General features: G+C 48.9%; 4 protein-coding genes across 4 annotated transcripts; 3 read left to right on the plus strand and 1 right to left on the minus strand.

Annotated features, from left to right (window-relative positions):
* Positions 1-162: 162 nt before the first annotated feature.
* Positions 163-1,839, minus strand: Aud_008009 (GTP-binding protein Obg; the record flags this gene model as incomplete). The annotated part of the gene is made up of 1 exon (XM_043292895.1): positions 163-1,839. The coding sequence occupies one exon, from the start codon at positions 1,837-1,839 to the stop codon at positions 163-165; it is 1,677 nt and encodes a 558-aa protein (XP_043148830.1).
* Positions 1,840-12,149: 10,310 nt separating this feature from the next.
* Aud_008010 (uncharacterized protein) lies at positions 12,150-13,897 on the plus strand (the record flags this gene model as incomplete). Its single annotated transcript, XM_043292896.1, has 2 exons — positions 12,150-13,033; positions 13,099-13,897. 2 exons carry the CDS (start codon positions 12,150-12,152, stop codon positions 13,895-13,897), a joined length of 1,683 nt encoding a protein of 560 aa, XP_043148831.1.
* A 1,659-nt stretch (positions 13,898-15,556) lies between these two features.
* Aud_008011 (transcription factor) lies at positions 15,557-18,874 on the plus strand (the record flags this gene model as incomplete). The annotated part of the gene is made up of 3 exons (XM_043292897.1): positions 15,557-17,798; positions 17,850-17,902; positions 17,960-18,874. 3 exons carry the CDS (start codon positions 15,557-15,559, stop codon positions 18,872-18,874), a joined length of 3,210 nt encoding a protein of 1,069 aa, XP_043148832.1.
* Positions 18,875-20,288: 1,414 nt separating this feature from the next.
* Positions 20,289-23,130, plus strand: Aud_008012 (DnaJ domain protein; the record flags this gene model as incomplete). The annotated part of the gene is made up of 4 exons (XM_043292898.1): positions 20,289-20,385; positions 20,451-21,572; positions 21,684-21,738; positions 21,801-23,130. The coding sequence occupies 4 exons, from the start codon at positions 20,289-20,291 to the stop codon at positions 23,128-23,130; spliced, it is 2,604 nt and encodes an 867-aa protein (XP_043148833.1).
* Positions 23,131-23,537: the final 407 nt, after the last annotated feature.

A 23,537-nucleotide genomic window follows, 5' to 3' on the forward strand; every position in this document is an offset into this window, starting at 1 on the left:
TGAAGGGTGAATCCAAGTAAAAGAACACAGTCTAGTGAATCATACATCTATATATACACATATCTGAGAAGGAATTCTACCATATAGACCATTTCTACATATGGTACAAAAATCATCATTTCCTCAACTCCTCCCCGATACCATCTCTGATGCAACATAGGCTCAGTCTAGCAGCTCCAACACAAGCTTTGGAATTCGACTGACGCCCTCGCCTCTGATGGCACTTACGGGAACGGCGCAGACCTTCTCTTTCCAACCATCTTGGTATCCTCCTGGGTGGTCAACCGCGCCATTTTTAACGGCAGCGAGATAGTCTTGCAGGGCATTGAATCTGTCCTGAGTTTCTGGCAAGTCGGCTTTCGTAGCCACGACAAACCAAGGTTTTGTGTGAATAGGTGGAAGTTCAAGAGAAGGGAGCTGCCCTTTCGCGTTGTCAGGGGTATTCGTCGTAGAATTCCATGGAGAAGCCAAGTCGTCCACGGGATGTTGTGAAGTGAGTTCAGGCAGACCTCCTGTCGGTTGCCATTCATCTTCGCTTTCAAAGACAGGGTCAATGTTACGTATCCGTTCATATTCCCCAAGCTCGTGCCACAAATTTTGAACGCCTTGCACAGGGTCTCCTGCACTCAAATCTACCACGAAGGCCAGAATACCCGCCCGCTCAATGTGTCGCAGGAAGCCTAATCCAAGACCACGGTCGAGATGAGCGCCTTCTATCAGACCTGGAATGTCTGCTATGGTGAAGTTGCTTCGCATTGCCTTTCCCTTGGCCTCAACAAGCGGCCTTCCCTTGTGGTCGTCGATAACGACAGTCCCGATACTGGGGGAGAGTGTGGTGAACTCCCAATTTCCAACACGCGTGCGGCTGTTGGTCAATGAACGAAGAAGCGTGCTTTTACCGGCATTCGGCTTCCCGACTAATCCAACATCGGCAAGCAGCTTCAATTCAAATTCAAGCTCCAGGCGCATACCCCCTTCTCCCCTCGACGCGAACTTTGGCCGAGTGATCGAACGAGATACCCAGTGAGGATTGCCCAGACCGCCGACGCCGCCGGCGGCAAGCAAGATCGGCTTATCCATGGGCTTTGAAAGGTCGAGGTATATGGGCGCTTTGGGTTCCATAGCGGCAATATTTTGCCTTCGAGGAGGATTCCTTGGAAAGACCGTGGTCAGGAAATCAGAAGGATTGGAGCCCGGGTAGAGCACCCAGCGATCATGACGGACTGAGGGGAGCCCAATCTCATCGAGCTCGTCCACATCCACTGCAGGCACCTTTCGACGCTTGAGTTCCTCCGCCACTGGGTCGTATCGCTCTACCTCTCGCACGACTGTCCCAACGGGAACTTGAAGCAAAACATCCTCTCCTCGCCTGCCTCCTTTGCTCTTTCCTTGTCCATTCTTGCCCCTTCCGGCTTTGATTACTCCTCGACGAGCAAGTTTGTGCAGACTAGTAATGCCCTCGACAGCTTGGATATAGATGCTTCCGCCGCTTCCACCGTCGCCACCGTTTGGTGGACCTTCCTCGATGTACTTCTCACGCAGGAATGAGACACATCCATTGCCACCCGCCCCAGCATATATCGTGGAGCGACATTTGTCCTGAAATATGAACCGAGAATAATCGTCAGGCGGTGGATTCAGGTGAGAAAGGTCAGGCGAATTTTCGGCATCTTGAGCGGTGACTGATCGTTCCTTCGGTTGCGATGAGCCCCGGTCGCTGCTGTACCATCTACCACGTACCGAGGCGACTCTCAAGTAGGATATTTCTGTGGTTAGTGGTCGCGCGCTTCGTTGAAGGATAGAAGGAAACGAGAACAAAAGACTTGTTCTTGAAGTCATTATTTCAGATCGCAGTTTCGGCGTGGTTCATCCTGGAGAAGGAAATCTGATCTAGGACACAGACATTGATTTTGTGCAAGATAGCGACATTCCTGAATGTCCACTCGGAAACAAAAACTGCGATAATATGAGGCAAAACGTCGTTGGTGAAGCTTCGAAGCTCAGTTCTTGCGATAATGGCACGTGATAACAATCATTAACATCACGTGTAGATAGCGGATATACTGGTGCCTTGCAGCGTGACTGTAATCATCTGGCTTCAATCTCAAGCAGTTGCAGTTTGCATTGGATTTTGCATCCCTGTTCGTGAGCATGAAAATGAAAACCCCAGGTACCTGGTCATGATTATTGTGGCTCAACACAAAATGCACGAGCAAATCCAATCAGACCAGCAATCCTATGTCCTAATTGCTTGCTGCAATAGTAACAGAGTTATCACACTCCGTCGAAATTCTACATGTCAACTGCTTGGCATACGACCTTTGGGCCTAGCTTGGGGGTTTACACAGCTCTGATCGGACAAGATGTGATGATGACAGATCAATGGGACCAATCAATTGCTGATCTGCTCAAGCCCGTCAAAAAAAATCCTGATGTCAATTGAATATGTGACCTAGGATTCTACGTTGCTCAGAGCCTGGGTCTATCACTGGGCCCAGAATCATGGTCCTAACTTGCAAGGGCTAGATGCATGTCTAGCTCACCCTAGGTGCCCCGGACCTAGGGGAACCTCGCACACAAAAGTACGTGATTACCTTGCAAATACACCAGCCATTCTGATCGAAGATGGGGAAGTGGAAACAGTGATGCCAAGTACTTTTGTCTAGTCGATGGTGGACGCGAGGATCGACACAGCACTCCGAACAGCCGGGCTCAAGGCTAGAGCTGTCAGTGTTTCTCAGCCAACCACAATGTCAGTCTGTGCTTCACTATCACAGAGGTTGCTTACTCAGAATGCTCCTCGTACTTGCGTGACGCGTCTCGAACTTGACTTGTCATTGAAATAATGTTGTCTCGAATCACTTCCACATCGAGTCTAGACTCACTATTTTTGGATGGAGTGCTTGAGATACACACGGAGTACGGAATTCGTCCGGTGAGATAAGAGACAAAGGGGATCAGGCAGAGTGACTACGATTTTCGCCTCACCCTACAATGGCACTGTGGGACACTATTGCCTAGTTTCCGCAACCATGCGTGGAGACAAAGCTCGCCTGTCTTCGCCTTGATAGTTGGAATTATCTAAAACCGGGACTTAATGAATCCACGCTTGTTTTGAACGGGGCTTGCGCTGTAAGGTCTATTTCAAGGTGGTGCTCGACCAGCATCGCAGTGCAGACGCCACAGAAGAGTTATCCACAATGTAATATGGCTACATTTTCCTCCGGCAATCGCGATGAAGGACCAGTTGCCAATGCCACACAGAGTTCGGTAACGATTGTCTATGCAGGACTTCCAGAACCATTAGAGCCGGAGTGTCGGGACTGCATCAGCCCAAGTCAACCTGTCAGATAAGCTGACCAGACCATCCCTGTCATCGCATGATCTCAGTGACCGATGACGAGGTGGTGTCAGCGCTGATGTTGGCTGCAGATGCATCACGAAGGATCACCATTGAGATTCCGACTTGGTTGCTTATGGATCTTAAAAAAAGAAAGTCACACCAAGCTTCCTGCTCATGCCACCAATGACTGAGACCAGCTATGCGACACTGGCGTGCGGAGTCCACGTTCTCATCTGCTGACCTTTTTGCTGGAGACCTGAAGACATGGACGTGGCTTGTTGATGATGTAGTGGTACAGCGTAGCAGTGTTGTCTAATACTTGGGCTTATCCTCTACCCATGGCGCACTGTGACGTTGACTATAATGAAATATGACTGTGTCTGACATCCTTGCAACAAAGTCATAACAGATTTTCAGCCTGGAGAGATCAACTCTCAACTACGCATTCTGTAGTCTGTCTCGACATCTAGGTTGGAACCTATCTAGAACCCGACCCGCATCATATCCAAAAGCTCTCGGCGATACTTCCATGTTTCCGTCCATGATACTTGGCTGGCTCCATAATTCCTTTTTATGCGTCCCACACGTTGACGTCCATAGCCTGCACAAATTCCTGGCATTGAGTTATCTAGACCTTGTCTAACGCTGTAGTCTGTCGGGGATAAGTTTTAGGCTCAAAATGTCTTTGAGTATGGAGCACTCAAGCTTCCAATAGGCAGTCATTCCATGTCTATGTACCTGGTAACTTGATTGACAACCTGGGACGGAGTAGATACCGTTGGAAGGTTTCAACCATCGACGGATCCCGATAATCCAATAGGAGAGCGGCCCTGACACCGCGGGAAAGGGAAGGTTGGATGGTCCTTGATTATCCTGGCATGGTGCAGCTCACATGATCGATGGCAGGTGGAATAGTCGCTGGACTAAAGAGGGCCTAAAAACAGGGCGGAACTAGGAAGGGGGGCCGGGGGAATGGAAAATTGTACCTTTTGCCGCCCTAGGCAGAGACATAAAAACACAGGTCGATTAGACTCTTGAGAATTCTTTTCTTATTTGGAAAATGATTATTATTATTAAAAGAGGTACTGTTGAGTAAAAGTCGAGACCCACTATCAAGATGATCTAAACTAGGTAGCACTAAACTGTAGTACTAGTCTCAGAGAATGTTATCCATCACCGCGGCACCGGATTGTACTTTCCGCTGCTGGTACAAAGTCTCCAGTTTGAGTCATACGTAAGTACGGAGTTCCCTAGTAGAATGGGTTAATTGAGCTGGAGAGCTTGTGGCTGACCGCTTCACGATCCAGGATGCAGTTTTGCTTGGAATATTCCTGGCCCAGTTGTAGTCAATAGAGACAACTGCCACAATGGTCACCTGAGGCACTCATACGGTTCTATCTATTGACTGTATAGGAGTAGAAGGAGCTGCCTGACCATGTCTCTGCCGCCATAGCCGTCGTTTTGACTGTTCCGCGTTCTGGGACTAGCGTGGGATGAAAGGACGGGATGGTCAATAGTATATGGAAATTGGAGGAATGAAACCTCGTAGCCATTACATCGTTGACAAGCTAGAGTTGCCGGTGTTATGATTACTGCGTCTGCGCTCCCCAGACATTCTAACTTCGAGCAGTATCAAGTTCTATCAATCCGAGCAATCGAACAGATAACAATAATGGACAACAGTCTCCACCATCTACACTAATCCCCCTTGGGATGTGGGGAGACGGAATGTTCATTGTATGATTCTCAGAGTACAAGGAACAAAAATACCATGGACCGTACTTTTCGCTTCGAGGACCTGTATCGGGCTAATAAGAATTGGATGATGGTTATCCCCTTCCCCCTGGTAGGTTGTCATTTGAGTTTGCGACGTCCCGAGAAATCTTGGAGTCTGAGAAAGTGGATCTATTCAGCCAATTAGAATCTAGAATACCAGATTCTTGTTCCATGTCAAACTGAGATCCAAGGACGTACCCGCTTGAGACCAATTGGGGAGATTGATTGGTGCGGGGAAGCATGTCCGGTTGTTAGGTAGGATGTACAGGGGGCCCAGTTTTGTACTTCAGCTGTGTAGGATCATCCCTAGGTCCACCTCCCTAGATAGAATTCAATGTGTTACTTTCTAATTCAGAGATTATCGAGGGCATCATCATTGCCTCATTGTTCTGTCGCAGTGACACGTAGAGAATCCAGGAGGCATAAACTAGAAGTTGGTGCTGCAGAATGTGAGGCCATCCGCCTTTAGAATCGAGTAGTTCAATTCATCTTGACAAGCTACAAGGGTCTGGGTGGTTTTTATTGTCAAACCAAAGCATGAAGACTTGAAAAGATCGCGACATGATTTTGGAGCTCACGATATTTTGAGTAGATACTGAACTGAGGTACCCTGAAGACTGGAAAAATTTACAGCCAGCCACTCAAGTCCGCCACATCCGCACATAGGTGCTTCAGTGTTAAATTGTCGGACCTCGATCAGAATGCCATTATGCCCTTATTCATCGAGGGTGGATACTAAATCAGGGAGCCGAGACGTGAATCGCGATATTATGGTCTATGCTGACATCCACCATTACCTAAGTAGATACGGAGTGGATAGTCCTTGCCTCTCGCTGGTTCTAGAAGGATTCCATACATAATGGACCGTTCTGGTAAGACCGGAAAGATAGCACCTAATCATCATGAGAGTGAGACATGTCTCCTCAATCAATATCCACCGATGACTCCGACATTCCCATACAGACCGCTTTTTGCCTTCTTGTCTGTAAGTACTCTCTCATGAATATGTCCAATCAAAGCGGTATTAAAAGAATGTATCCCTAGAACCATGTTTGAGAACCAAATCAAAGCACAATTCTCTCGTTCTGATCGGCAACGACGTCACCTCAGGAAGATCTCCCTGGACCCGACAGACTGGTGTGGCAGCGGTTTTACCATAGGTGGAGATCCACCGGGCACGGCTATCTTCCGAGGAAGAAGTCATTTCCTTGAGAACTGGTAGGATCATGTTTGAGGCGTCTCATCTCAACTCGTAGACTTGATCGTATGACACTAATATCTGAGTACCAGCTGAAGCATGAAACATAAAATAGGCACTATGCTAATCACTGTAGTTGAAAGAGCTCCAAAGCCGAGCGTCCTGTCCTAATCTTACGACATCTGGTGACGTGCCTTCGATTTTTTGTCCACCGAAGCGACGAGAAAAAAGCTTGGGATGGACAGCTGTCATTGCTTTTGATATCAAATGATGTAAGCATGAGCTGATGAGGAGCCAACAGTGTAGAGTTATTGAATCCGATCCAGCGTATCACAAAATGCTGAACAGCCGTTGAGCCGTGTGTAAACAATCAAACAGTAAGGTGCCGAGGGTAGGTACAACCATTGATGTACCGCGGGGCAGTTCAGTGCCCCGCTTCAAGAGAAACAATCGAAGCTGCCTTGCATGAGAATGGAAATTTGAATCAGCTGTCCAGTGGAACAGAATCATTCGCGAAGATTGCTACTACCTGTCGTGGCTGTGTTGATCCGAACGCGTGAGTATGTAGATTGGCCCAAGGCTTTGTCCTCACCGTATATCTTTTGGGTTGACCTTCTGCAAGGCGAGCAAGGGGCTGCTCCTCAGGCACAGCTCATAGGCCAGATGCATGAAATGTCCGCCATTTGATTTCTGCCCAAGCTACCGTGATAGACACACGTTGCTCAGCAGTCAGCTAATGCCAACAGTGACAATCTGGTCAGGGGATCGAGGGTAAATGTAGTCAGTCAATCAGCTCATGTTGTTGAATGTCCTGCATATGCCCCTCTTGCCCCTCCCTCAAGCGCTTTCACCGCTTACTATCGAAGCCTGCCAATCCTGCCTCTGCCTTCGCATTCTGTCCGTCGAATAAGAGCATCACCATGACTGCACACAAACTGACGATTGATCATGACAGTTTTATCGATGCGCTTGATGCCAAACTCGATCATACCTTACACCTCCGTTGTCTAGGATCTGAACGCGTCCAATGAGCTGGCCGTGACCTGCATCAGTTACCTAGAGGCTAGCTCTTGAGGACAATGTTCACATGACCACGAGCAGTACAGCTTAGTAGATGCATGGCGATGACATTTCATTCTCTCTCTGCTCCGGGGTGTCCGAGTGGACATCAGGATAGACACGACTCTGACAATTCAAACGACCTAACAGAATATGTGTCGGGTGATTCCATCTACGCCTCCGTGCCATCAGAAACTTGGATCTGATGGGCATGTCGCGCCCGACAACGCCAGGTCATAACACCGTGGAAATACTTCGGATTAATTCAATCTTGGAACTTCAAGCCGCTCCGTCAGGGGCCCGTACTCGCCTTGCCTATCATATCTTCAACGACCGCTGATGAATATCAAAGATATGCAACTCGTGCATACATGTAGAAGCCCAACACTGCATTACAGCAGGGCACTTCTCGAGAAACAAATCGGAATCTTCTTGGAATCAATGACATTGGCTTCGCTGTAACGCTTGACACTTGATCGGTGCTCATGACAGCATCCTTGGACAACATGTGTCTCCACGGGAGACTTGGATACCCTGTCTGTGGCGAAAGAGCTTTCCTGCTTTACCAACAGTATCTGACCTCACGAGCGATAGTTTTGGACGCCAATTTAGGTTGCATCTCCCTCGCGTGGGGTACCCTGTCACTGTGCCCCCTGTTACAGATATGAAATCTTGTTTGCAATACAGTAACACTAGCCTGATACATCTATCTACGCAGCGTTCCAGCATTCATTAAAGACTATGTTGACGCCAATTTGCTCATTCAAAACTGTCAAATACTATGACGTCGCCCACTGGCCATTATCAACCCCGATGTACACCTAAGTACGGACTATAGAAAGTAAGATTGAGATCAATCTTCTGTACGAATTCAGCTGCCTAATCTCACAGTCACAGCGAGCAAGGAATTTGCTTGCATTCCCTTCTCATTCTACCTGATTTCTCTAGATCTTCGATGCAATTTCCATTTGCTCGAGTGGCTCCAGATCTCAACTGCACCAAGCGAGTCCCTATGCAGTAGTGAAATCTAAAGTAGTCCACTCGATAAGATTCGATGTGTATGACTGTAATAATACCACAAGAGGTACCTCAAGAATATAATTGATCCATAATTCATTTTCGCCAAAGACTAAAGATCTGCCTCAGCGCCAAACAGGTAGCTTGATTCCAGTCCCTTGGTACCTTCCAGCGCCAACCCGCTATTAGCGTAATGGAGTCCTGGACAGATGGATAACCTTTTGACTAACATTTCTCTACACATTATAAGTAATTTGGAATAAGCACAGAAGAATGCATCTATCTATGCTATTTGATGCTGGAGAAATGACCTAGAGTATGAAAGAAGTATATCAATTAACATGATTTATTTGATGACAACTTGATCACTTTCCATTTGATTGTGTTTTGAGATAGAGCGGAGTGAAGGCTGTATTCTGATCGAGGCTACAATATAAATCACTCAGGACATGGATATAAAGAGCATAGCAGTGGATAAGCTTTGGGAACCTGTTGAGAATTTTCTTTTCCCCCTCCAACTCTGGTGACATCTAATTGTCCATAATAAGTTCTTAATGCTCTTGTTAATTGTGATTGTGTGATCATACTTCTAGGCTTCACTCTTTAGTAACTTATTTATCTATTACTGAATAGTACAGTAAGAAAGATCGGAATCAGCCGCTGTCTCTTTAGCTGTCCTTACTACTACTACTACTACTACTACTACTACTACTACTACTAAGTAATCGCTACTGTATGGAAGTTGACTGCTCAACCTTAGTATTCGACCCACTTATTTAGACGGCATGACTGATATACTTTCGACCAGTGTACTCCGTACGGAGTGAACTAAAGATCAATAATAAGACTGTTGAGACAGTGCCCCCTCTCTTTTTCCGGTCCTTTCGAAATTTTATTGATTTTTTGGTTTTAATTCCTAATTTTATTTTGGCCCCCTTTCATAGCTCCCTTCCTGTCTCATTTCTGGAGATAACCCCCTTCCTCCCTGAAATGTACATATCTGGCTTCCGTCCTTGGCCTGGCTGACCGCTTTTGATGGTAGCACACATGATACAGGTACACCGCATCTCTATTGTCACTTCCTAGAGACGTGTGCTTGCTTTCCCCCTTTTCTCTATTGGTGCTCTTCCTCCTTTGCTGTGCATGTACCAAACAAATGGAAGCCAAGAAGATTACATTCAAAGCAAAGGAAAAATACTTGCATGGATCACTCAATCTCCTTTCAGGGATGTTGAGAATGCAGGATCTCAAAATTGATATGCATGTCATGAAGGGCAATACATCATTGCCCAGCTTCTTCCTACCAGTTTATACATCGCTACAAATGGTGGTTAAGCAAATTAGTCCATGGTCACCTGTTGAATTCTAGTATGGACTATCGAGTAAATCGCCCCAGGTTCCAGTGGACTAATTATCCCAAACTGGGGAAGAGATTATAGGATTAACGTACTCCATACTCCAAACGCGATTTGTCTACTCCGTATGCAGACTGGGAGACAAACGCTAAACTGGCTACAGAAAGGGGCGGCAAAAAGACCATCTGAAAGGTGAGTGGGCTTCAGTGGGTACTAAATTGCTAAATGAGATCTATCATCTTGACTAAGTCTCACTAAAACCATACTCTTGGAAAGCCGATCATCTATTGCCTTATGGGTCTGTTTTAGCGCGCTTCTAGATACACGCCTACTGCTGTTCCCCGGAGCCCGGGGCTCAGGTCCATGGGTCATTGGGCCGACCGTTCAATTCTGCGTCGGCGGCTCTCAACTGGGGGCAAAGTTGGGCTATTTGTTCGTTTTTTTTTGGGGTTATTATTATTATTATTTTTATTAGCTCAAGGATTTTGTTTCATTTTCCATTAGATACTGCTTTTTTTTATTATTTTTTTACAGTATTTTGTCCATACTCTATTAAGATTATTTTATTCCTAGCTTTTTTTATTTTGATTTAATTTAATTTTAAGATTTTTTTTTTTCCGTTTAAGTTGAATTATGTGAATTTCTTATCTGCCCTTTTTTCCTTTTCCTTTTGTCTGCCCCCCCTGTCTTCCTCGTCAGGGATCCGGAAAACAAGACCGCTCTTTCGATCAGTGGATTAACAGAAGGATCCAAGGAGCAACCGGGCCATTTCCAGGCCCTCTCTGGACCACGGACTTACGTCGTACACCTATAGCCTTTTACGAAGCTCTACTACCTGGAAAGGAATCCGGACTGATTGTCTTCGGTTTGGGTACCTGTGGATCGAAATGATTGACTGGAAACCGGCTGTTAGAGAGCGGCTGCCATTGGATCCACATCCCTTTTCGCTTTGCCCTTCATTATTATCCTTGGTACGGAGAATTTGTTTCTAATCTCTGTCATTAATATTCTCTCTTTCGTCAGTCGAGTTGCTAGCATAGGTCATTATTTGCCTGTGTATGTAGGACCCAGTCGGATGCCCCCAATTCCAATGTCCTTTTTCTGCTGTACGTGTGTCTATCCACTAGAGACATCATAGCTTAAAATCAACAATATGAATGTGGATCCTATGTGCTAGTGTTCCTTGACTGTTTGCTGTTGACTGCGTCCTGCATCATCCTCTGTAGTCTGTACAGCTGTAGCCGAAATGGGCTCCATTGTGATTCTTCCTGTCCCAGATGCTGAACCGTTGACGTTTTACCTTTTCCCTTTTTTATTTCTTTTTTGTTTGAATCATAATTCTTTATTTTTTTATTTTCCTTTATTGATTTTCTTTTCAAAATGATTATTTACTATTTTCGCCTGATCAGTGATCACATATCTTCTTCCTGTTATCCACATCAGATACTTCATTTAATTCCCCTTCCCGTCCAGATCCTCCCTTGAAGATTATCTCTTCTCTCTTCTCCTGCTTATAATTAAGCTGCTGCCTTTATTCCGACAATATCCCCTTCTTCTATCCTTCTATGTCCCATTGAATCACTTCATTGTTCTGTCTTCAACCTCATCTCTGCCTTCAACTTCTACTACCAAACACATCTCCATACCACGTCTTCCCCCAACAGCTCATTTCTTCTCTTGGTGTTGAGCATTGTTGCGCTCTACTCATAGATTACAAGAAACCCCCATAGTTCAAGCAAAGTCACTTTGTTTAGACTCCCTTGCAGTGAACTCGAGTGATCGAGGTCAGTGGAACGGAGCTAAAAGGAAGGGAGACGACAGAATACAGAGAGACGACAAACTTGAAAGGAGGGACATCTGGAACGAATTGAAAAGAAAGGAAGCAATGCTGAAGTTCCTCTAACAAGAGGTCCCTTTCTTCTTCAGGCCCGCAATCTCATCGCAATCGCATTCAATTTTCTTTTAGCCTAGAGGCGACATTTCGGGCGACACATTGCTCTCGCTGTCGGCCTCTTTTCGATTTCTGACAGACAAGAAAAAGACGACGGCACACTGCTATAGCCGTTTCCCGTTCTCCCTTGGCCCGAGGACATTTCTGTTCCGAGACGACGAGATGTTCAAACGGCCGTCATTCTTACAACGCCAGCAGCATAATGGTGGGCGCGATGATTGGTCCGCCTTTCCTGTGCGCCAGCTTTTTGTGCTAGGTATGTTCTCCCTCAGTCGCTCTGCTTAGTGCCCAATCTCGATGAGAATGATGGGTTCATGTATGACAAACATGGATCTGTGCGTCTTTATTGGAGCAACCATTTCTTCACTGCAGTTAAAATTTCCTATTGGACCTTCAGAATGACTGACAGCTTTTCAAGCACTATGCCGCATCTGCGAGCCAATTGCATTCATGTCCATTTTTCCGTATGTCTACCACATGGTAGAGGCATTCAAGGTGACAGATAACGATCGCAAAATCGCTCTCTATGCTGGCCTGATCACATCCTCGTTTACTTTCGCGGAATTCTCGGCAGGCATGTTCTGGGGCCGGATGAGCGACAAGATTGGTCGAAAGCCTGTTTTGATTATGGGTCTGATTGGAACAGCTATCAGCATGATTGTTTTCGGATTCGCTCCGAATCTGCCAACTGCCATGATTGCTCGAGCGCTTGGGGGTCTCCTCAACGGAAACATCGGAGTTCTTCAAACGACGGTGGCGGAGATCGTGACTGTCAAGGAACATCAACCTCGGGCTTACTCGATCATGCCATTTGTTTGGTGCTTGGGGTCGATCATAGGACCAGCTATGGGTGGTGCGTTGGCACAGCCCTGCCAGAATTATCCCGGGTTGTTCCAGCGCCATACAATCTTCGATAGCTTCCCATTTCTGCTGCCCAACCTCGTCTGTGTTGTCGTCCTGGTCTTTGGGGTTATCGTCGGCTTCTTGTTCCTTGAGGAGACTCATCCGGAGAAACGATATCGCCGTGACCCTGGTCTCGAGCTGGGCAATTGGCTCGTCGCCCAATGCTCGGGCTCCCGCGTGCAACTGACAGAGGATAACACGGACATCAAAGTGGAAGCCAACGAAGCTGACTATTTCGACTACGGCGATGTCCCTCCACCAGAGTACAGAAGCACTGAAACCTCGCCTCAACTGGCCCCGGTCAAGAGTGTGGGTGCTCTCTCAGATGATGACGACATTGAGGGTCAGGTCAAAGGCGAACAATGCGGGACACCTAAAGCTTTCACAAAGCAGGTGGTCTTCAACATCATCGCGTATGGTATTCTTGCCTAGTAAGTTCCGACCGATTCTTATTCCTACGACGATCGATTTCTGTTTTCTAACAATCTTCCAACAGCCACAGCGTCTCCTTTGATCAACTTATGCCCGTTTTCCTCAGCACCCCTAAATCGGACGGCAACGTCGTCCTGCCGTTCAAATTTACCGGTGGCCTTGGTCTTCCCACCAAGACGATCGGTTTTATGCTCGCAGTACAAGGCGTTTACTCTATGATTGCCCAACTTTGGCTATTTCCTTTCGTCGTTCGACATTTTGGAACACTGCGAACCTTCCGATTCGTTCTGCTCGTTTGGCCGCCACTCTACTTGCTCGTGCCATATCTCGTTCTCCTGCCTTCAATACTGCAGACAGCAGCAGTCTACCTGGCTCTCATCATCAAAATTACTTTGCACGTCATTGCGTTTCCCTCTACTGCTATTTTGCTTGCCAATGCTGCTCCATCTTCCAAGGTCCTCGGTTCGATCAACGGTGCTGCCGCCTCTACTGCGAGTCTCAGTCGCGCCTTGGGACCAACAATCACGGGTCTGTTGCACTCCAAGGGCCTCGAAAGCGGCTATTCGATTATCGCATGGTGGGCCTGTGGCATCGTTTGCGTTACCGGTACCATCCAAAGCTTCTGGATGGAGGAGAGCGAGCCGCGGATAGACAGCGAGAAGGCTGGCAACAGTGACTCGAGTGCTTCAAACCCTATGCGGAGCTCCTTCACTGCAGGCAAAGAGTATGCCACGCCCGAAGAGGAACGCAGATTGCTCTCTTCTACGCGGACAAGTGTCGATGATTTGGACATTGCCAACCTGGATTTGACGCAAGTCGAACCAGCACCCCGGTCGAATCAATTTGCATTTGCCGAGGACTGAAAATGATGTCCTTCATGCATTAACATGCGCTAAATTCCTTTATGCTCGTTTCCCTTCATAATGCATCCTCGTCGGGCATTATACCATTTTTACTATGAACTTGTGGTTGGGTGGTGTCGACATGCTCCACTCTCCCTTTTGCTGCTTCGCTGTTGTCTCATTTTCTTTGGTTTGAGCCATACATTCCTCATCCTTTTTCCCTCTCTTACTCTAGAGCATGATTCCAAGATTGGTGATGGCGCTGTTTTCTTTTTCTATAGATTGCATGCATTTCAGAAGCGCGGGGTCTTGTTTGTTTTTCTTGTCTTTTGTTCGGGATCATCACCATGGGCATCATCGGGTACACATCATGTCATGCATCTGGGCGGCTGTTGTCATTTATATCATATCCTAGCACCTTGAGCGCTAAATTCACTTTCTGTTGAAAGGAAGACTGCAGTCGGCCCTCCTTTCTTTCCGGTCACCGAAACTACTTCCACTCTGATACCTATCTGTGTTGACTGGTAGTGCTCGATACAGTAGTCCATCTTCCGCTCTATCCTAGTTATTTGAAGAAATGGTCTGATAGCGATGGAGATGATGGATAACTCGAGTGGAGCAGGTCAAGGCTTGACTCTCCATACTCTTCCCCTCATGCTGCCCGCCTCTCTCCGTAACCTGCTATACATCACGTGACTATGAAATGCGGGGTTAGCGGCAAAGTGTCCAGATAACGCGTTGCCTGTACAAATATTTCGACCTGCGGACTGACCTACTAAGTGACTGTATCCAATCGCTATTTAAAATCGCTCAAGGCGACGCTTCAACTACTTCAATCGCTATGATAAGGGGAATGGTAGCCGCAGAATAAGCTACTCTACTCAATATCTAGTACTGCTGTTTTGCAATACAAGATTGACTTATCAACAGCCAATCATCTCTGAGCATTTTTCCTTCTCACGTGGGGCAGCAGTTCGGCTACTGTCATATATTGTTACCAACCAGTACCTAGGTACTACCTTTAGGAACCGAGAGAAGCAGCAGGAAGTCTTTTACAGATCCTCCTGTTGATACTCAGGCGATAACCAATTGTTTCAGTTAGCTAGCTCTACAATTATCTGCTGTTGTTTGTTGAAATTGAACACGGAAGAGTGCTTAGCGAGGTGGTATTCTCCATACGTACTTACAGCATGGGCCACTAAAGTCCCAAGGCAAAGAGTAGGAAGTCCCCACAGTCTGTCCTATCTCCAACCTTCATCGACATTTTTCCCCGTTCGACCTCACAGTATTTCCAATTCCACTTCTTCTTCCTTATTCTGTCTCTGAACGCTTCTTTTGGCCGTGGCAAGTCATTTCCGACATGGTTTGCGACCTTGCCCTGCGACCAAAACAGAATCGACCTTTGCCTTGACTGTCATCTCGGAGACTAAAAAAGCCCGCGGATCGGGATACAACTGAGGAGTAACTTTCCCGTGCGACGTGATCTCGTTTATCGAAGCGAAATACTGAGCTGCAAAACGGCCAAAATCATCAAGCCGTATGACTTAACATGAATGCTGATTCGTCTCGGAATCTTCGGCACACTATATCCTCGTTTCACTTGACCTGCGACAGACCTCCGTCCTCGAGACATGGTTGTCGCACCTCTACGCCCCTTCTCCCCGTCTCGCCTTTCCCGTCATGTTGAACCCTGCTTCCCCGGCCTCGCCTACCTCCCTTGGGAGGAAACGACCGCACCCTCCCGCTGAGTCTTCCTCAACCCAACCGCAGTCTGCGGCGCAAGCGCAGCAGCAGGCCTCTCGCGATGGCGCTGCCAAAGCACCACTGGCTACCGTGACAACTTCCTCGACCTCGTCCTCCTTCCGTAATGTCTCTGCCTGCAACCGATGCCGGTTGCGCAAGAACCGCTGCGACCAGCGACTCCCCCGGTGTCAGTCCTGTGAGAAAGCCGGTGTCCGCTGCATCGGGTATGATCCTATCACTAAACGCGAGATTCCGCGCAGCTATGTCTATTTCCTCGAGACCCGCGTGGCTTATCTGGAGAAAATATTGAAGGACCACCAGATTGAGTTCAAAGAGGCTGTGGCCTTTGATGAAGAGGAGGCCATCAAGGTAGAGGCGGGATACGATCAGGCTCGGCCGCAGATGGCTGGCTCTGAAGGGTCGGTGGGTGCCGAGACCTCGACCACCACTGTTGTGGAAAGTGACAAATGGGCTCGGCAGAAAGGAGAGAAGGCTGCGCTGGTTCAGCGACCGGGCAGGAACCCGGAGAGTGAACAGGATGCGGAGAACAGCCAGGATTATGAGAAGGAGGACAACTGGCGCATACATAATCTCGTGTCGAATATTGGCATGGTATCGGTGCAAGGGACTTCTGATCCACGTTATCTGGGGTCGACTTCAGGAATATCCTTTGCGCGTGTCGTTTTCGCTGCGGTGAAGAGCTCCGTTGCCAGCAACGTCGCAGAGCGCGGACCTATGCGGCCCACTGAACGCTTGCCGCATAGTGCCACAGGTACCGCAGGGAGTACCATGCGGGATTCGTTTTTCGGTCTTCAGACAAGGCCAATGATGAAGTGTGCGGCATTCCCCGATCGAGAGTTGGCGGAGAAGCTTGTCAACCTTTATTTCGAGCATGCAAACCCACAGATGCCTATTCTCCACCGGGAGGATTTCATGGAACTCCTCGATCGGACATACTCAGTCGAGGAGAAGGACCGCTCTTCTCGCAGTCTTTATACCCTGAATATTGTCTTTGCCATTGGCGCAGGTATCATATTCGAAGATAAGACCAGCTCAGATGATGAGGACAACAAGCAAAGCAACCGCAGCCGCTCACACTCCTCGTCCACAGCAAAAAGGCCGCGGCTTTCCAGCCATCAGTATCAACCCGAAGAGTACCATGCCTCTGCCATTATTCACCTGGAATCTTTCCTTGGCGCTTCATCATCGAACGACGGGTTCGGTGCGCTGGAGGAGCTGCAAGCCGTCCTCCTGTTGGCCAGCTTTGCCCTTCTTCGGCCTGTTGCGCCGGGCCTTTGGTATATTGTTGGAGTCGCTATGCGGCTAGCGGTTGATCTTGGTCTTCATTACGAGGACGGAACGGGTATTGACTCGGTTGGCGAAGAGAGTCTCGGTCGTTCTTCTACCACGGGTGAGAATAAAGCCAAGCCGCGGATACATACTAGCGAGCGTGGCCGTCGAGAATGGGTTCGCGATCTTCGCCGGCGATTGTGGTGGTGTGTTTACAGCTTTGATCGTCTCGTCAGTTGCTGTGTTGGTCGCCCTTTTGGAATCAGCGATCAAGCTATCAGCACCGAATTCCCGTCCCTATTCGAAGATAAATACATCACCAAGTCTGGTATTGTCACGCCACCCGGAGGCGCCCCCAGTTACAAGTATGCGGCACATCATTACTTCAAGCTGCGAGTGCTGCAATCTGAGATTCAAGATGTCCTTCAACATCAACAATCCCGATTCGTGCGGCAAAAGGTTCCTTATTCGGCCAATACGGTTATACGTTCTGACCTTGCGTCTCCCTTCCTTCAAGGGTTCGACTCATTCCGCTCATGGCGCAGAGATGTTCACCGGCGATTGAGGGAGTGGCAGGAAAGCGCGCCCACCCGTAGAGAAACAGGCGTGCAGTTTTCGGTAGAGTTTCTTGAACTCAATTACTGGCAGGCCATCATCATGCTCTATCAGCAGAGCCTGACAGTTCCTGCGGAATTAGCCACAGAGCTGACACCAGCGGAGGATGTATCCAGCCCTTCCTTTTCGAATGTGGACGAAGCTGAAGACGAAGATGACATATACTACAAGGTTGCAGAGGCAGGGCAGAAAGTCATCCGTATATATCGCCAGATGCACCGTGTTCGACTAGTAAACTATACATATCTTGCAACACATCATATATTTATGGCGGGTATGATAAAGTCCCTCGCTCTATTTTACGCCGCTGCTTACACTGTTCTAGGTATCTCATTTTTGTATGCGATATGGCACTCACCTTTCGTGCGAAGTCGCTTGGTATGAATCTCACGGCTCAACAGGAAGCGAAATAACCGTTAACTAACTCGGTTGTAGACATTAGACGAAGTTGATTTCACTGTGCTTGCCGCCACATCTGTGCTTGGGGACTTGATGCACAAGTGTCCCCCAGCAGAAGCTTGTCGGGATGCCTTTGAACGAATGAGCAAAGCCACTGTTCAGATGAGCTTATCGACTACCGGATTTGGATCTCAGGTAGATTTATCTGGAATTAAAACTGCATCTCAGCAGCATCATGGCTATACGGGCCCGACAAGGAGTGCTGGAAGATCCGGCTTGGACCAACGACAGCGCTTTACTCATGTCCCTCGGCGGCAGACGCAGGTACGCCAGTCTCGACCGTTGCCGAAATTCGACATGGATCTTGGCGATCTCTTCAGTGAACCTGGGTCCGTTCCGGATCGCCCCGGCAGCGGTGCGAGGAAGTTGGTACAGGCGTATCCAATGCGGGCCGAATACCCAGAGCCGTCGGCACCGAACTTTGGCTCCGACCTTCCACCCCGGCCTCATCCTCAACGAACACCATCTATGGAGTATTATGGAAGCTACGAAAATCCTGTCTCTCCGCAGACACAGCAGCAACAGTATTTCTATAGCAATTCTCCGCAGCATAGCGTGTCCTCAAGCGGCGCGGCCCCCAATGCGGGCCATCCTCAATTTTCGGCGGCGGACCAAGAGAGTGCGGCAGGGATCAGCCTCGATTTTTTGGAATTTGAATCCACAGGGGCGGAGAACACAGTTTCCGTGGGCTCAGACGGTAATCCCGAGTATACCATGTCAGCCGTACCCTCGCTGGGCCACGGGGCTGGCCACAGTGTTGGAATCGACCTCGGATTCGGCTTGGCGGTCGACTTCCAACATGACTGGAGCGAGAACGCCAATTACGATATGCTCGAAGGTTACTTCTTCGGGGGATCGGTGGGAAATCCACCAGGCGATGGGTCAGTCTGAGGTTCTCGTCTCCGTTCCTCTTTCTTCGTGTTTTCGTTGACGGCATCTTGCTTGCCGGTCTTTGGGTCTACCTGGGATGTGATAATAAAAGATGACATGAATTTACGACTCCTCGCTTGTACATTGTCCAAAACATTTTGTTCTTGCGTGTGGTGATAACAGTTCTTATAATTATATCCTACGTAGTATAGGATAGTATCACATATTCCATTTCATCAGATGATGGTGGTATCTGGCTGATTTCAACGTGTTTGGGTTATTAACAGGGATAAAGAAGGCCAACGCCATAAAACTTTGGGCAGCAAATTCAGTATCTACTATCTACCCCTTACTAGTGATGAGAGGAGTTTGTTGACGCTTGGGTTGTCCTGTGGAGACCAACCATGTGGGATGCATCCAATCACTAAAACAGATTAATGGTCGCAGCAAGCCAACGCACAGCTCTCATGGTTATCTCGTGTGTATCTATATATCTTGCCTGCAGATTGTGTATCATTATTTAGTGTTCCCCTATCTTCTTTCAAAAACTCGTCCCTCTAGGAGTGCTTGAAATGTTCGCTGGTGTCTGATTAGCAGAGATTCCATGCACATTATTGTGTCCATCCCGTGAGGTTGCCGGGGTGAGGATCTCCAGTTCCACTCTTGACGCTCTGCCACTTGGATCGAGTCAAAGTCATCAACGCGAGCTTAGAGAAGATCATTCAGACGTGTTTTCTCCTCCTCATCATCAGATCAGTGCGATCTTCATTATATTTCGATAGAACCAGGCCTGTTGTCACTCCCTTGCGGTCACTGCACCTCTCGTACACTGCGACCGTGACTAGGTTTCGGTGTCTGTCTGGTATCTTGACTCTTCGAAAGAGACCATGTACAAATCATCGCCAAAAAGGAAAGATTGACCGGCTGTCCACAGTAAATATCGACTACGCCTTCCCCGTAACTATTGCACTGTTTGGAGCTTTCTGGTTCCGGTTAGGCTGGCGGAAGCTATCCCAAATACCCGACTGTTTTGTGTGGACCCCTTCGATCGCGGGGAGAGCAATCTTTTTCCTCACTGCGGCAGCCTGTACGGATAACGGAGTAGAGTGCAGGCAGTTTCTGCTTGTATTACTCGCTTCTACCTGCCCATCGGTCCTTTGCATATTTTTTCTTGCTCTAGGTCGTTCCCTTTTTTTCCCTCTCAGGGCCGGTAGTCTTTCCCTTGACATTTCTCACTTGCGTCGAGAGGTGTGCCTAACCTGTCTGCCACTCTTTTGATCGAGACCACTTCGTCCTACGAATCTTACGATCGTGCGTCTTGTTACGGGCTATGTCATGTGCAGTACGACTGGACTTTTGAGCGACACGGCTAGAACCCGCTCATTTGACAATACACAATATTGAAGGCCGTTGACGGTTACGCTGCTTGCCCACAATGGTCAAGGCGGACGTGCGGAGGGATTATTATGCGGACCTGGGTTTGACGCCCAGCGCAGACGCTGAAGACATCAAGAAGCAGTTCAGGAAATTAGGTAAGGCGAGGACATTGCTTGCAGGGCTTTGTTTGCGAGTCTTGTGTGGTTAACATAATTCTCAGCCCTCAAGTACCATCCCGATCGCAATCCAGGCCGGGAGCTCGAGTTCAACGCCAAGTTCCAGGCTATCCAAGCGGCCCACGAAATTCTCAGTGACCCCCAACAGCGCCTTCGATACGATACAGATCGACTACGTGCTGGGTACGGCAAGCTTTATGGTCCACCGAAGGCGAATACGTCTCGGAAAACTCCTGCAAACCCTTACGCCTCCGCATCCACCGCGAAGCCTCAGACTCCTAAACCGCCGTTCTCAGGTCGCCCGCAATCTTTTCATAATGGGCCCTCGACCGGTGCCCAGCGATATGCGAGCTATGCGAGAGCGGCTCCCAAGCAGCCTTGGGAAAAGACGCAGGATGAAGGACAGACCAGGGCTGATGCGTATCGAGGGTTTCAGGAGATGAAGGGGAACTCGACACCTGGATGGTCTCATTTTGATCCGCGTACTGGACGAGCAGGATATACGGGGGCTGCCCCTCGACCGGATGCCACTCCTAACGGGCACCCCACTAGGCCGAAGTCCGCATACGAGTACTTCAAGACATCCCCCAAACCCACAACCAACGAGTCATCCCGTACCCAGTCTGCACGGAAGAAGCAAGGCTTCGCTCCCCGGACTGCTGGCGGGGACGAACCCATGGCTGCAAATACATCCTCCTACACAAGCGTACCTCGAAGGGAGCGCTTTCAGGCACCCGACAGCTTCCAACGGGAACCTGCCCCCTCCCCAACGGCGGAGAGACCTGCGCCAACGTCCGGCTATCGAGCTGAGAACACTGGGACTCCTGATTTTGAGCGAACAGGCAGTAAGTATGCCAGTACCGGCGGCGAGCGGACATTTTTCTCGAGTTCCTGGCTGCGTTCTGAAGGTGTACGCAATTCACCCAAAAGCTCCAGCGCTCAGTCGCGGACAAACCCCCCAAGTCCGACTCCTCCTCCTAGTGGGAGACACAAAAGCGCCAGCCCTAAGTTGCGTAGTGACAGAGGACGAAACTACGACTCCACAAGCTCAAGTGGCACCGAGGACGATTTCGTCTCTCGCAAACCAAAGGCGGTTCCCAAGAGCAGGCTGCAAAACCACAAATTTGCCAATCTTCGTTCTCAGAATGGTTCTACTCCTAAGACGGGTAAGCCTCCTCAGTTGACAGGCTCTCCATGACTTGTTTCTGCTGTCCTACTCCTAATGAATATCCCTTAAATCGGGGCATGAGTATTCGGGTGCTAACAGATACTACCAGACCCCGCCAAGCCAGCGTCGTCTGAAAATATTTTCGGTGCATTCTCGTCAAACTCGTATGAGACCTTCGCCTTGGCTCTCTCTATTGTAACTCTCTGGCTGACCTCTTCAACTGTAGAAACGCGGCGCCTAATGATGGTCAAGCACCACCAAATGGAACTTTCAAGAGTAGCAGTCACGATGATTTACGCAAACCATTTACTGCAGATAGCTGGAAAGGCGATTTTGGGTTTGGGTCATTCACATCAAGCACGGCAGAGAATGGCCGACCTGACTACAACCATCGTCCGAGCAGCCGAGGACGAACCTCGACAAGAGCTAGTCCTTCAAGAGCAGGCCAGCCGGGCCCATTCAGCCAGGATTCGTCTCGGTCGGCATCCGTTTCGCAGCAAGCGCCCACCGCGTTTCCTGAGGCAAAGTTCTCTGTGGACGAGTGGGCTGCGAAACTCAAGGATCTACGGTGGACCATGCCGCAAAACGAGGAAGTCTCTCAGCAGGCAAATACGCAGCGCCAACGAAGCCCTAAGAAGCAGACCAAATCCGGGTTTAAGATGCGACCTACACCACAACCTGCCAGTGTTGCAACAGAAGCGGAAGAGTCCCAGACGACTCTCAGGGGTAGCGCACAGCAGGAGTCGACCGGTGCAGGTGCGGAGGAAGTGGAAGCTATGGATCTCGATGATGATATCCCTGGCAAAAATACGGATGCAGCTTTTCAAGCAGACAAAGCATCCGAAGATCAAGTCCCTCAGCCATCTTCAGGTGTTGGCAGCAAAGACACCGGTGCCAATTCGAAGTCTCGTCTATTCAACCTGAATGACCTAGGCAGCACAGCGCCATTTACCAGCACAAATAGTGGTGGCATTGAGGATTTGCAAGATATCCACGCGACGCTACCCTTTGAGTCCCGCGCGAAGGTCCCAAGGACGACGGCACGGGATGTTCGTCCTAGGCGGCTCATTTGCCCAAATCCACCGAAAAGACCCAGCCCGCCGGAACTAGTTCCAATCAGCGCAGGGTCACAGCAACTCGGACTGCCTCGAGGCGCATGGGACCGTTATGTTGCGGAGATGGGTGCCTACATCCGAGAGTGGAACGCTTTCAGTCGTCGACTTCTGCGTCACTTCAATGCACGCCAGGATGCGATGGAAACAGGAATGGCCCCCAACTGGATTAGTGCTGTTGGAGATTCCGCACGTATTAAGATCAACGAACCGAGTGGCGAAGACGATGAAAAAGTGGTTCATGAAGGCGATGATGATGCTGAGAGCGACGATGCTATGGTGGCCGGAAGCGCCAAAGCAGGATTCAGTGCTTATTTGCGTGCATTTGACGAGGATGAAAGAGTGCACAAACATTGGGAGGTTGCTCGCGAGAACCATCGCAAATGCATAATGGAGCTCGGCGGGATGCGCGAATGGATCTTGAATGGAGGAAAACTGATTTAGGCTGGAGAGATATACCCCTACGATTTTCTTGCCTACAGTCTTTTCGCATGGCATGGGTGTTGGCGGTTCGGCGTTCTGAAATGGTTGGGCCTGTTCTACAGTTAGGTAGCCTGTTGTGTCAGTCATGTATTTTTAGAAGCGTCTTCCACCACAGTTAGAGAGGGATGTTCTCTGGGACCGAGCACGATGAGTTGGATATGCTCACTCTACCCTCAAGGAAATCTGATATCTTGAATGCATTCCGAGCCCTAGCCCTGAGCCCCGAGCCCTTACTTCCGATATCGGCAACGTCTGACATCCGCCACCTTCCCGATTCAGCCAAGTGCCCCTCGACCAGACCGGTAACAGTGTGACCGAGTGCTGGGGCCAGATTGGCTCGCCGATGACGAGGTAAGCTGTATGGTATT

This window comes from Aspergillus udagawae (genome assembly GCF_001078395.1).
Source record: "Aspergillus udagawae IFM 46973 DNA, scaffold_6, whole genome shotgun sequence".
Classification (NCBI taxonomy): domain Eukaryota; kingdom Fungi; phylum Ascomycota; class Eurotiomycetes; order Eurotiales; family Aspergillaceae; genus Aspergillus; species Aspergillus udagawae.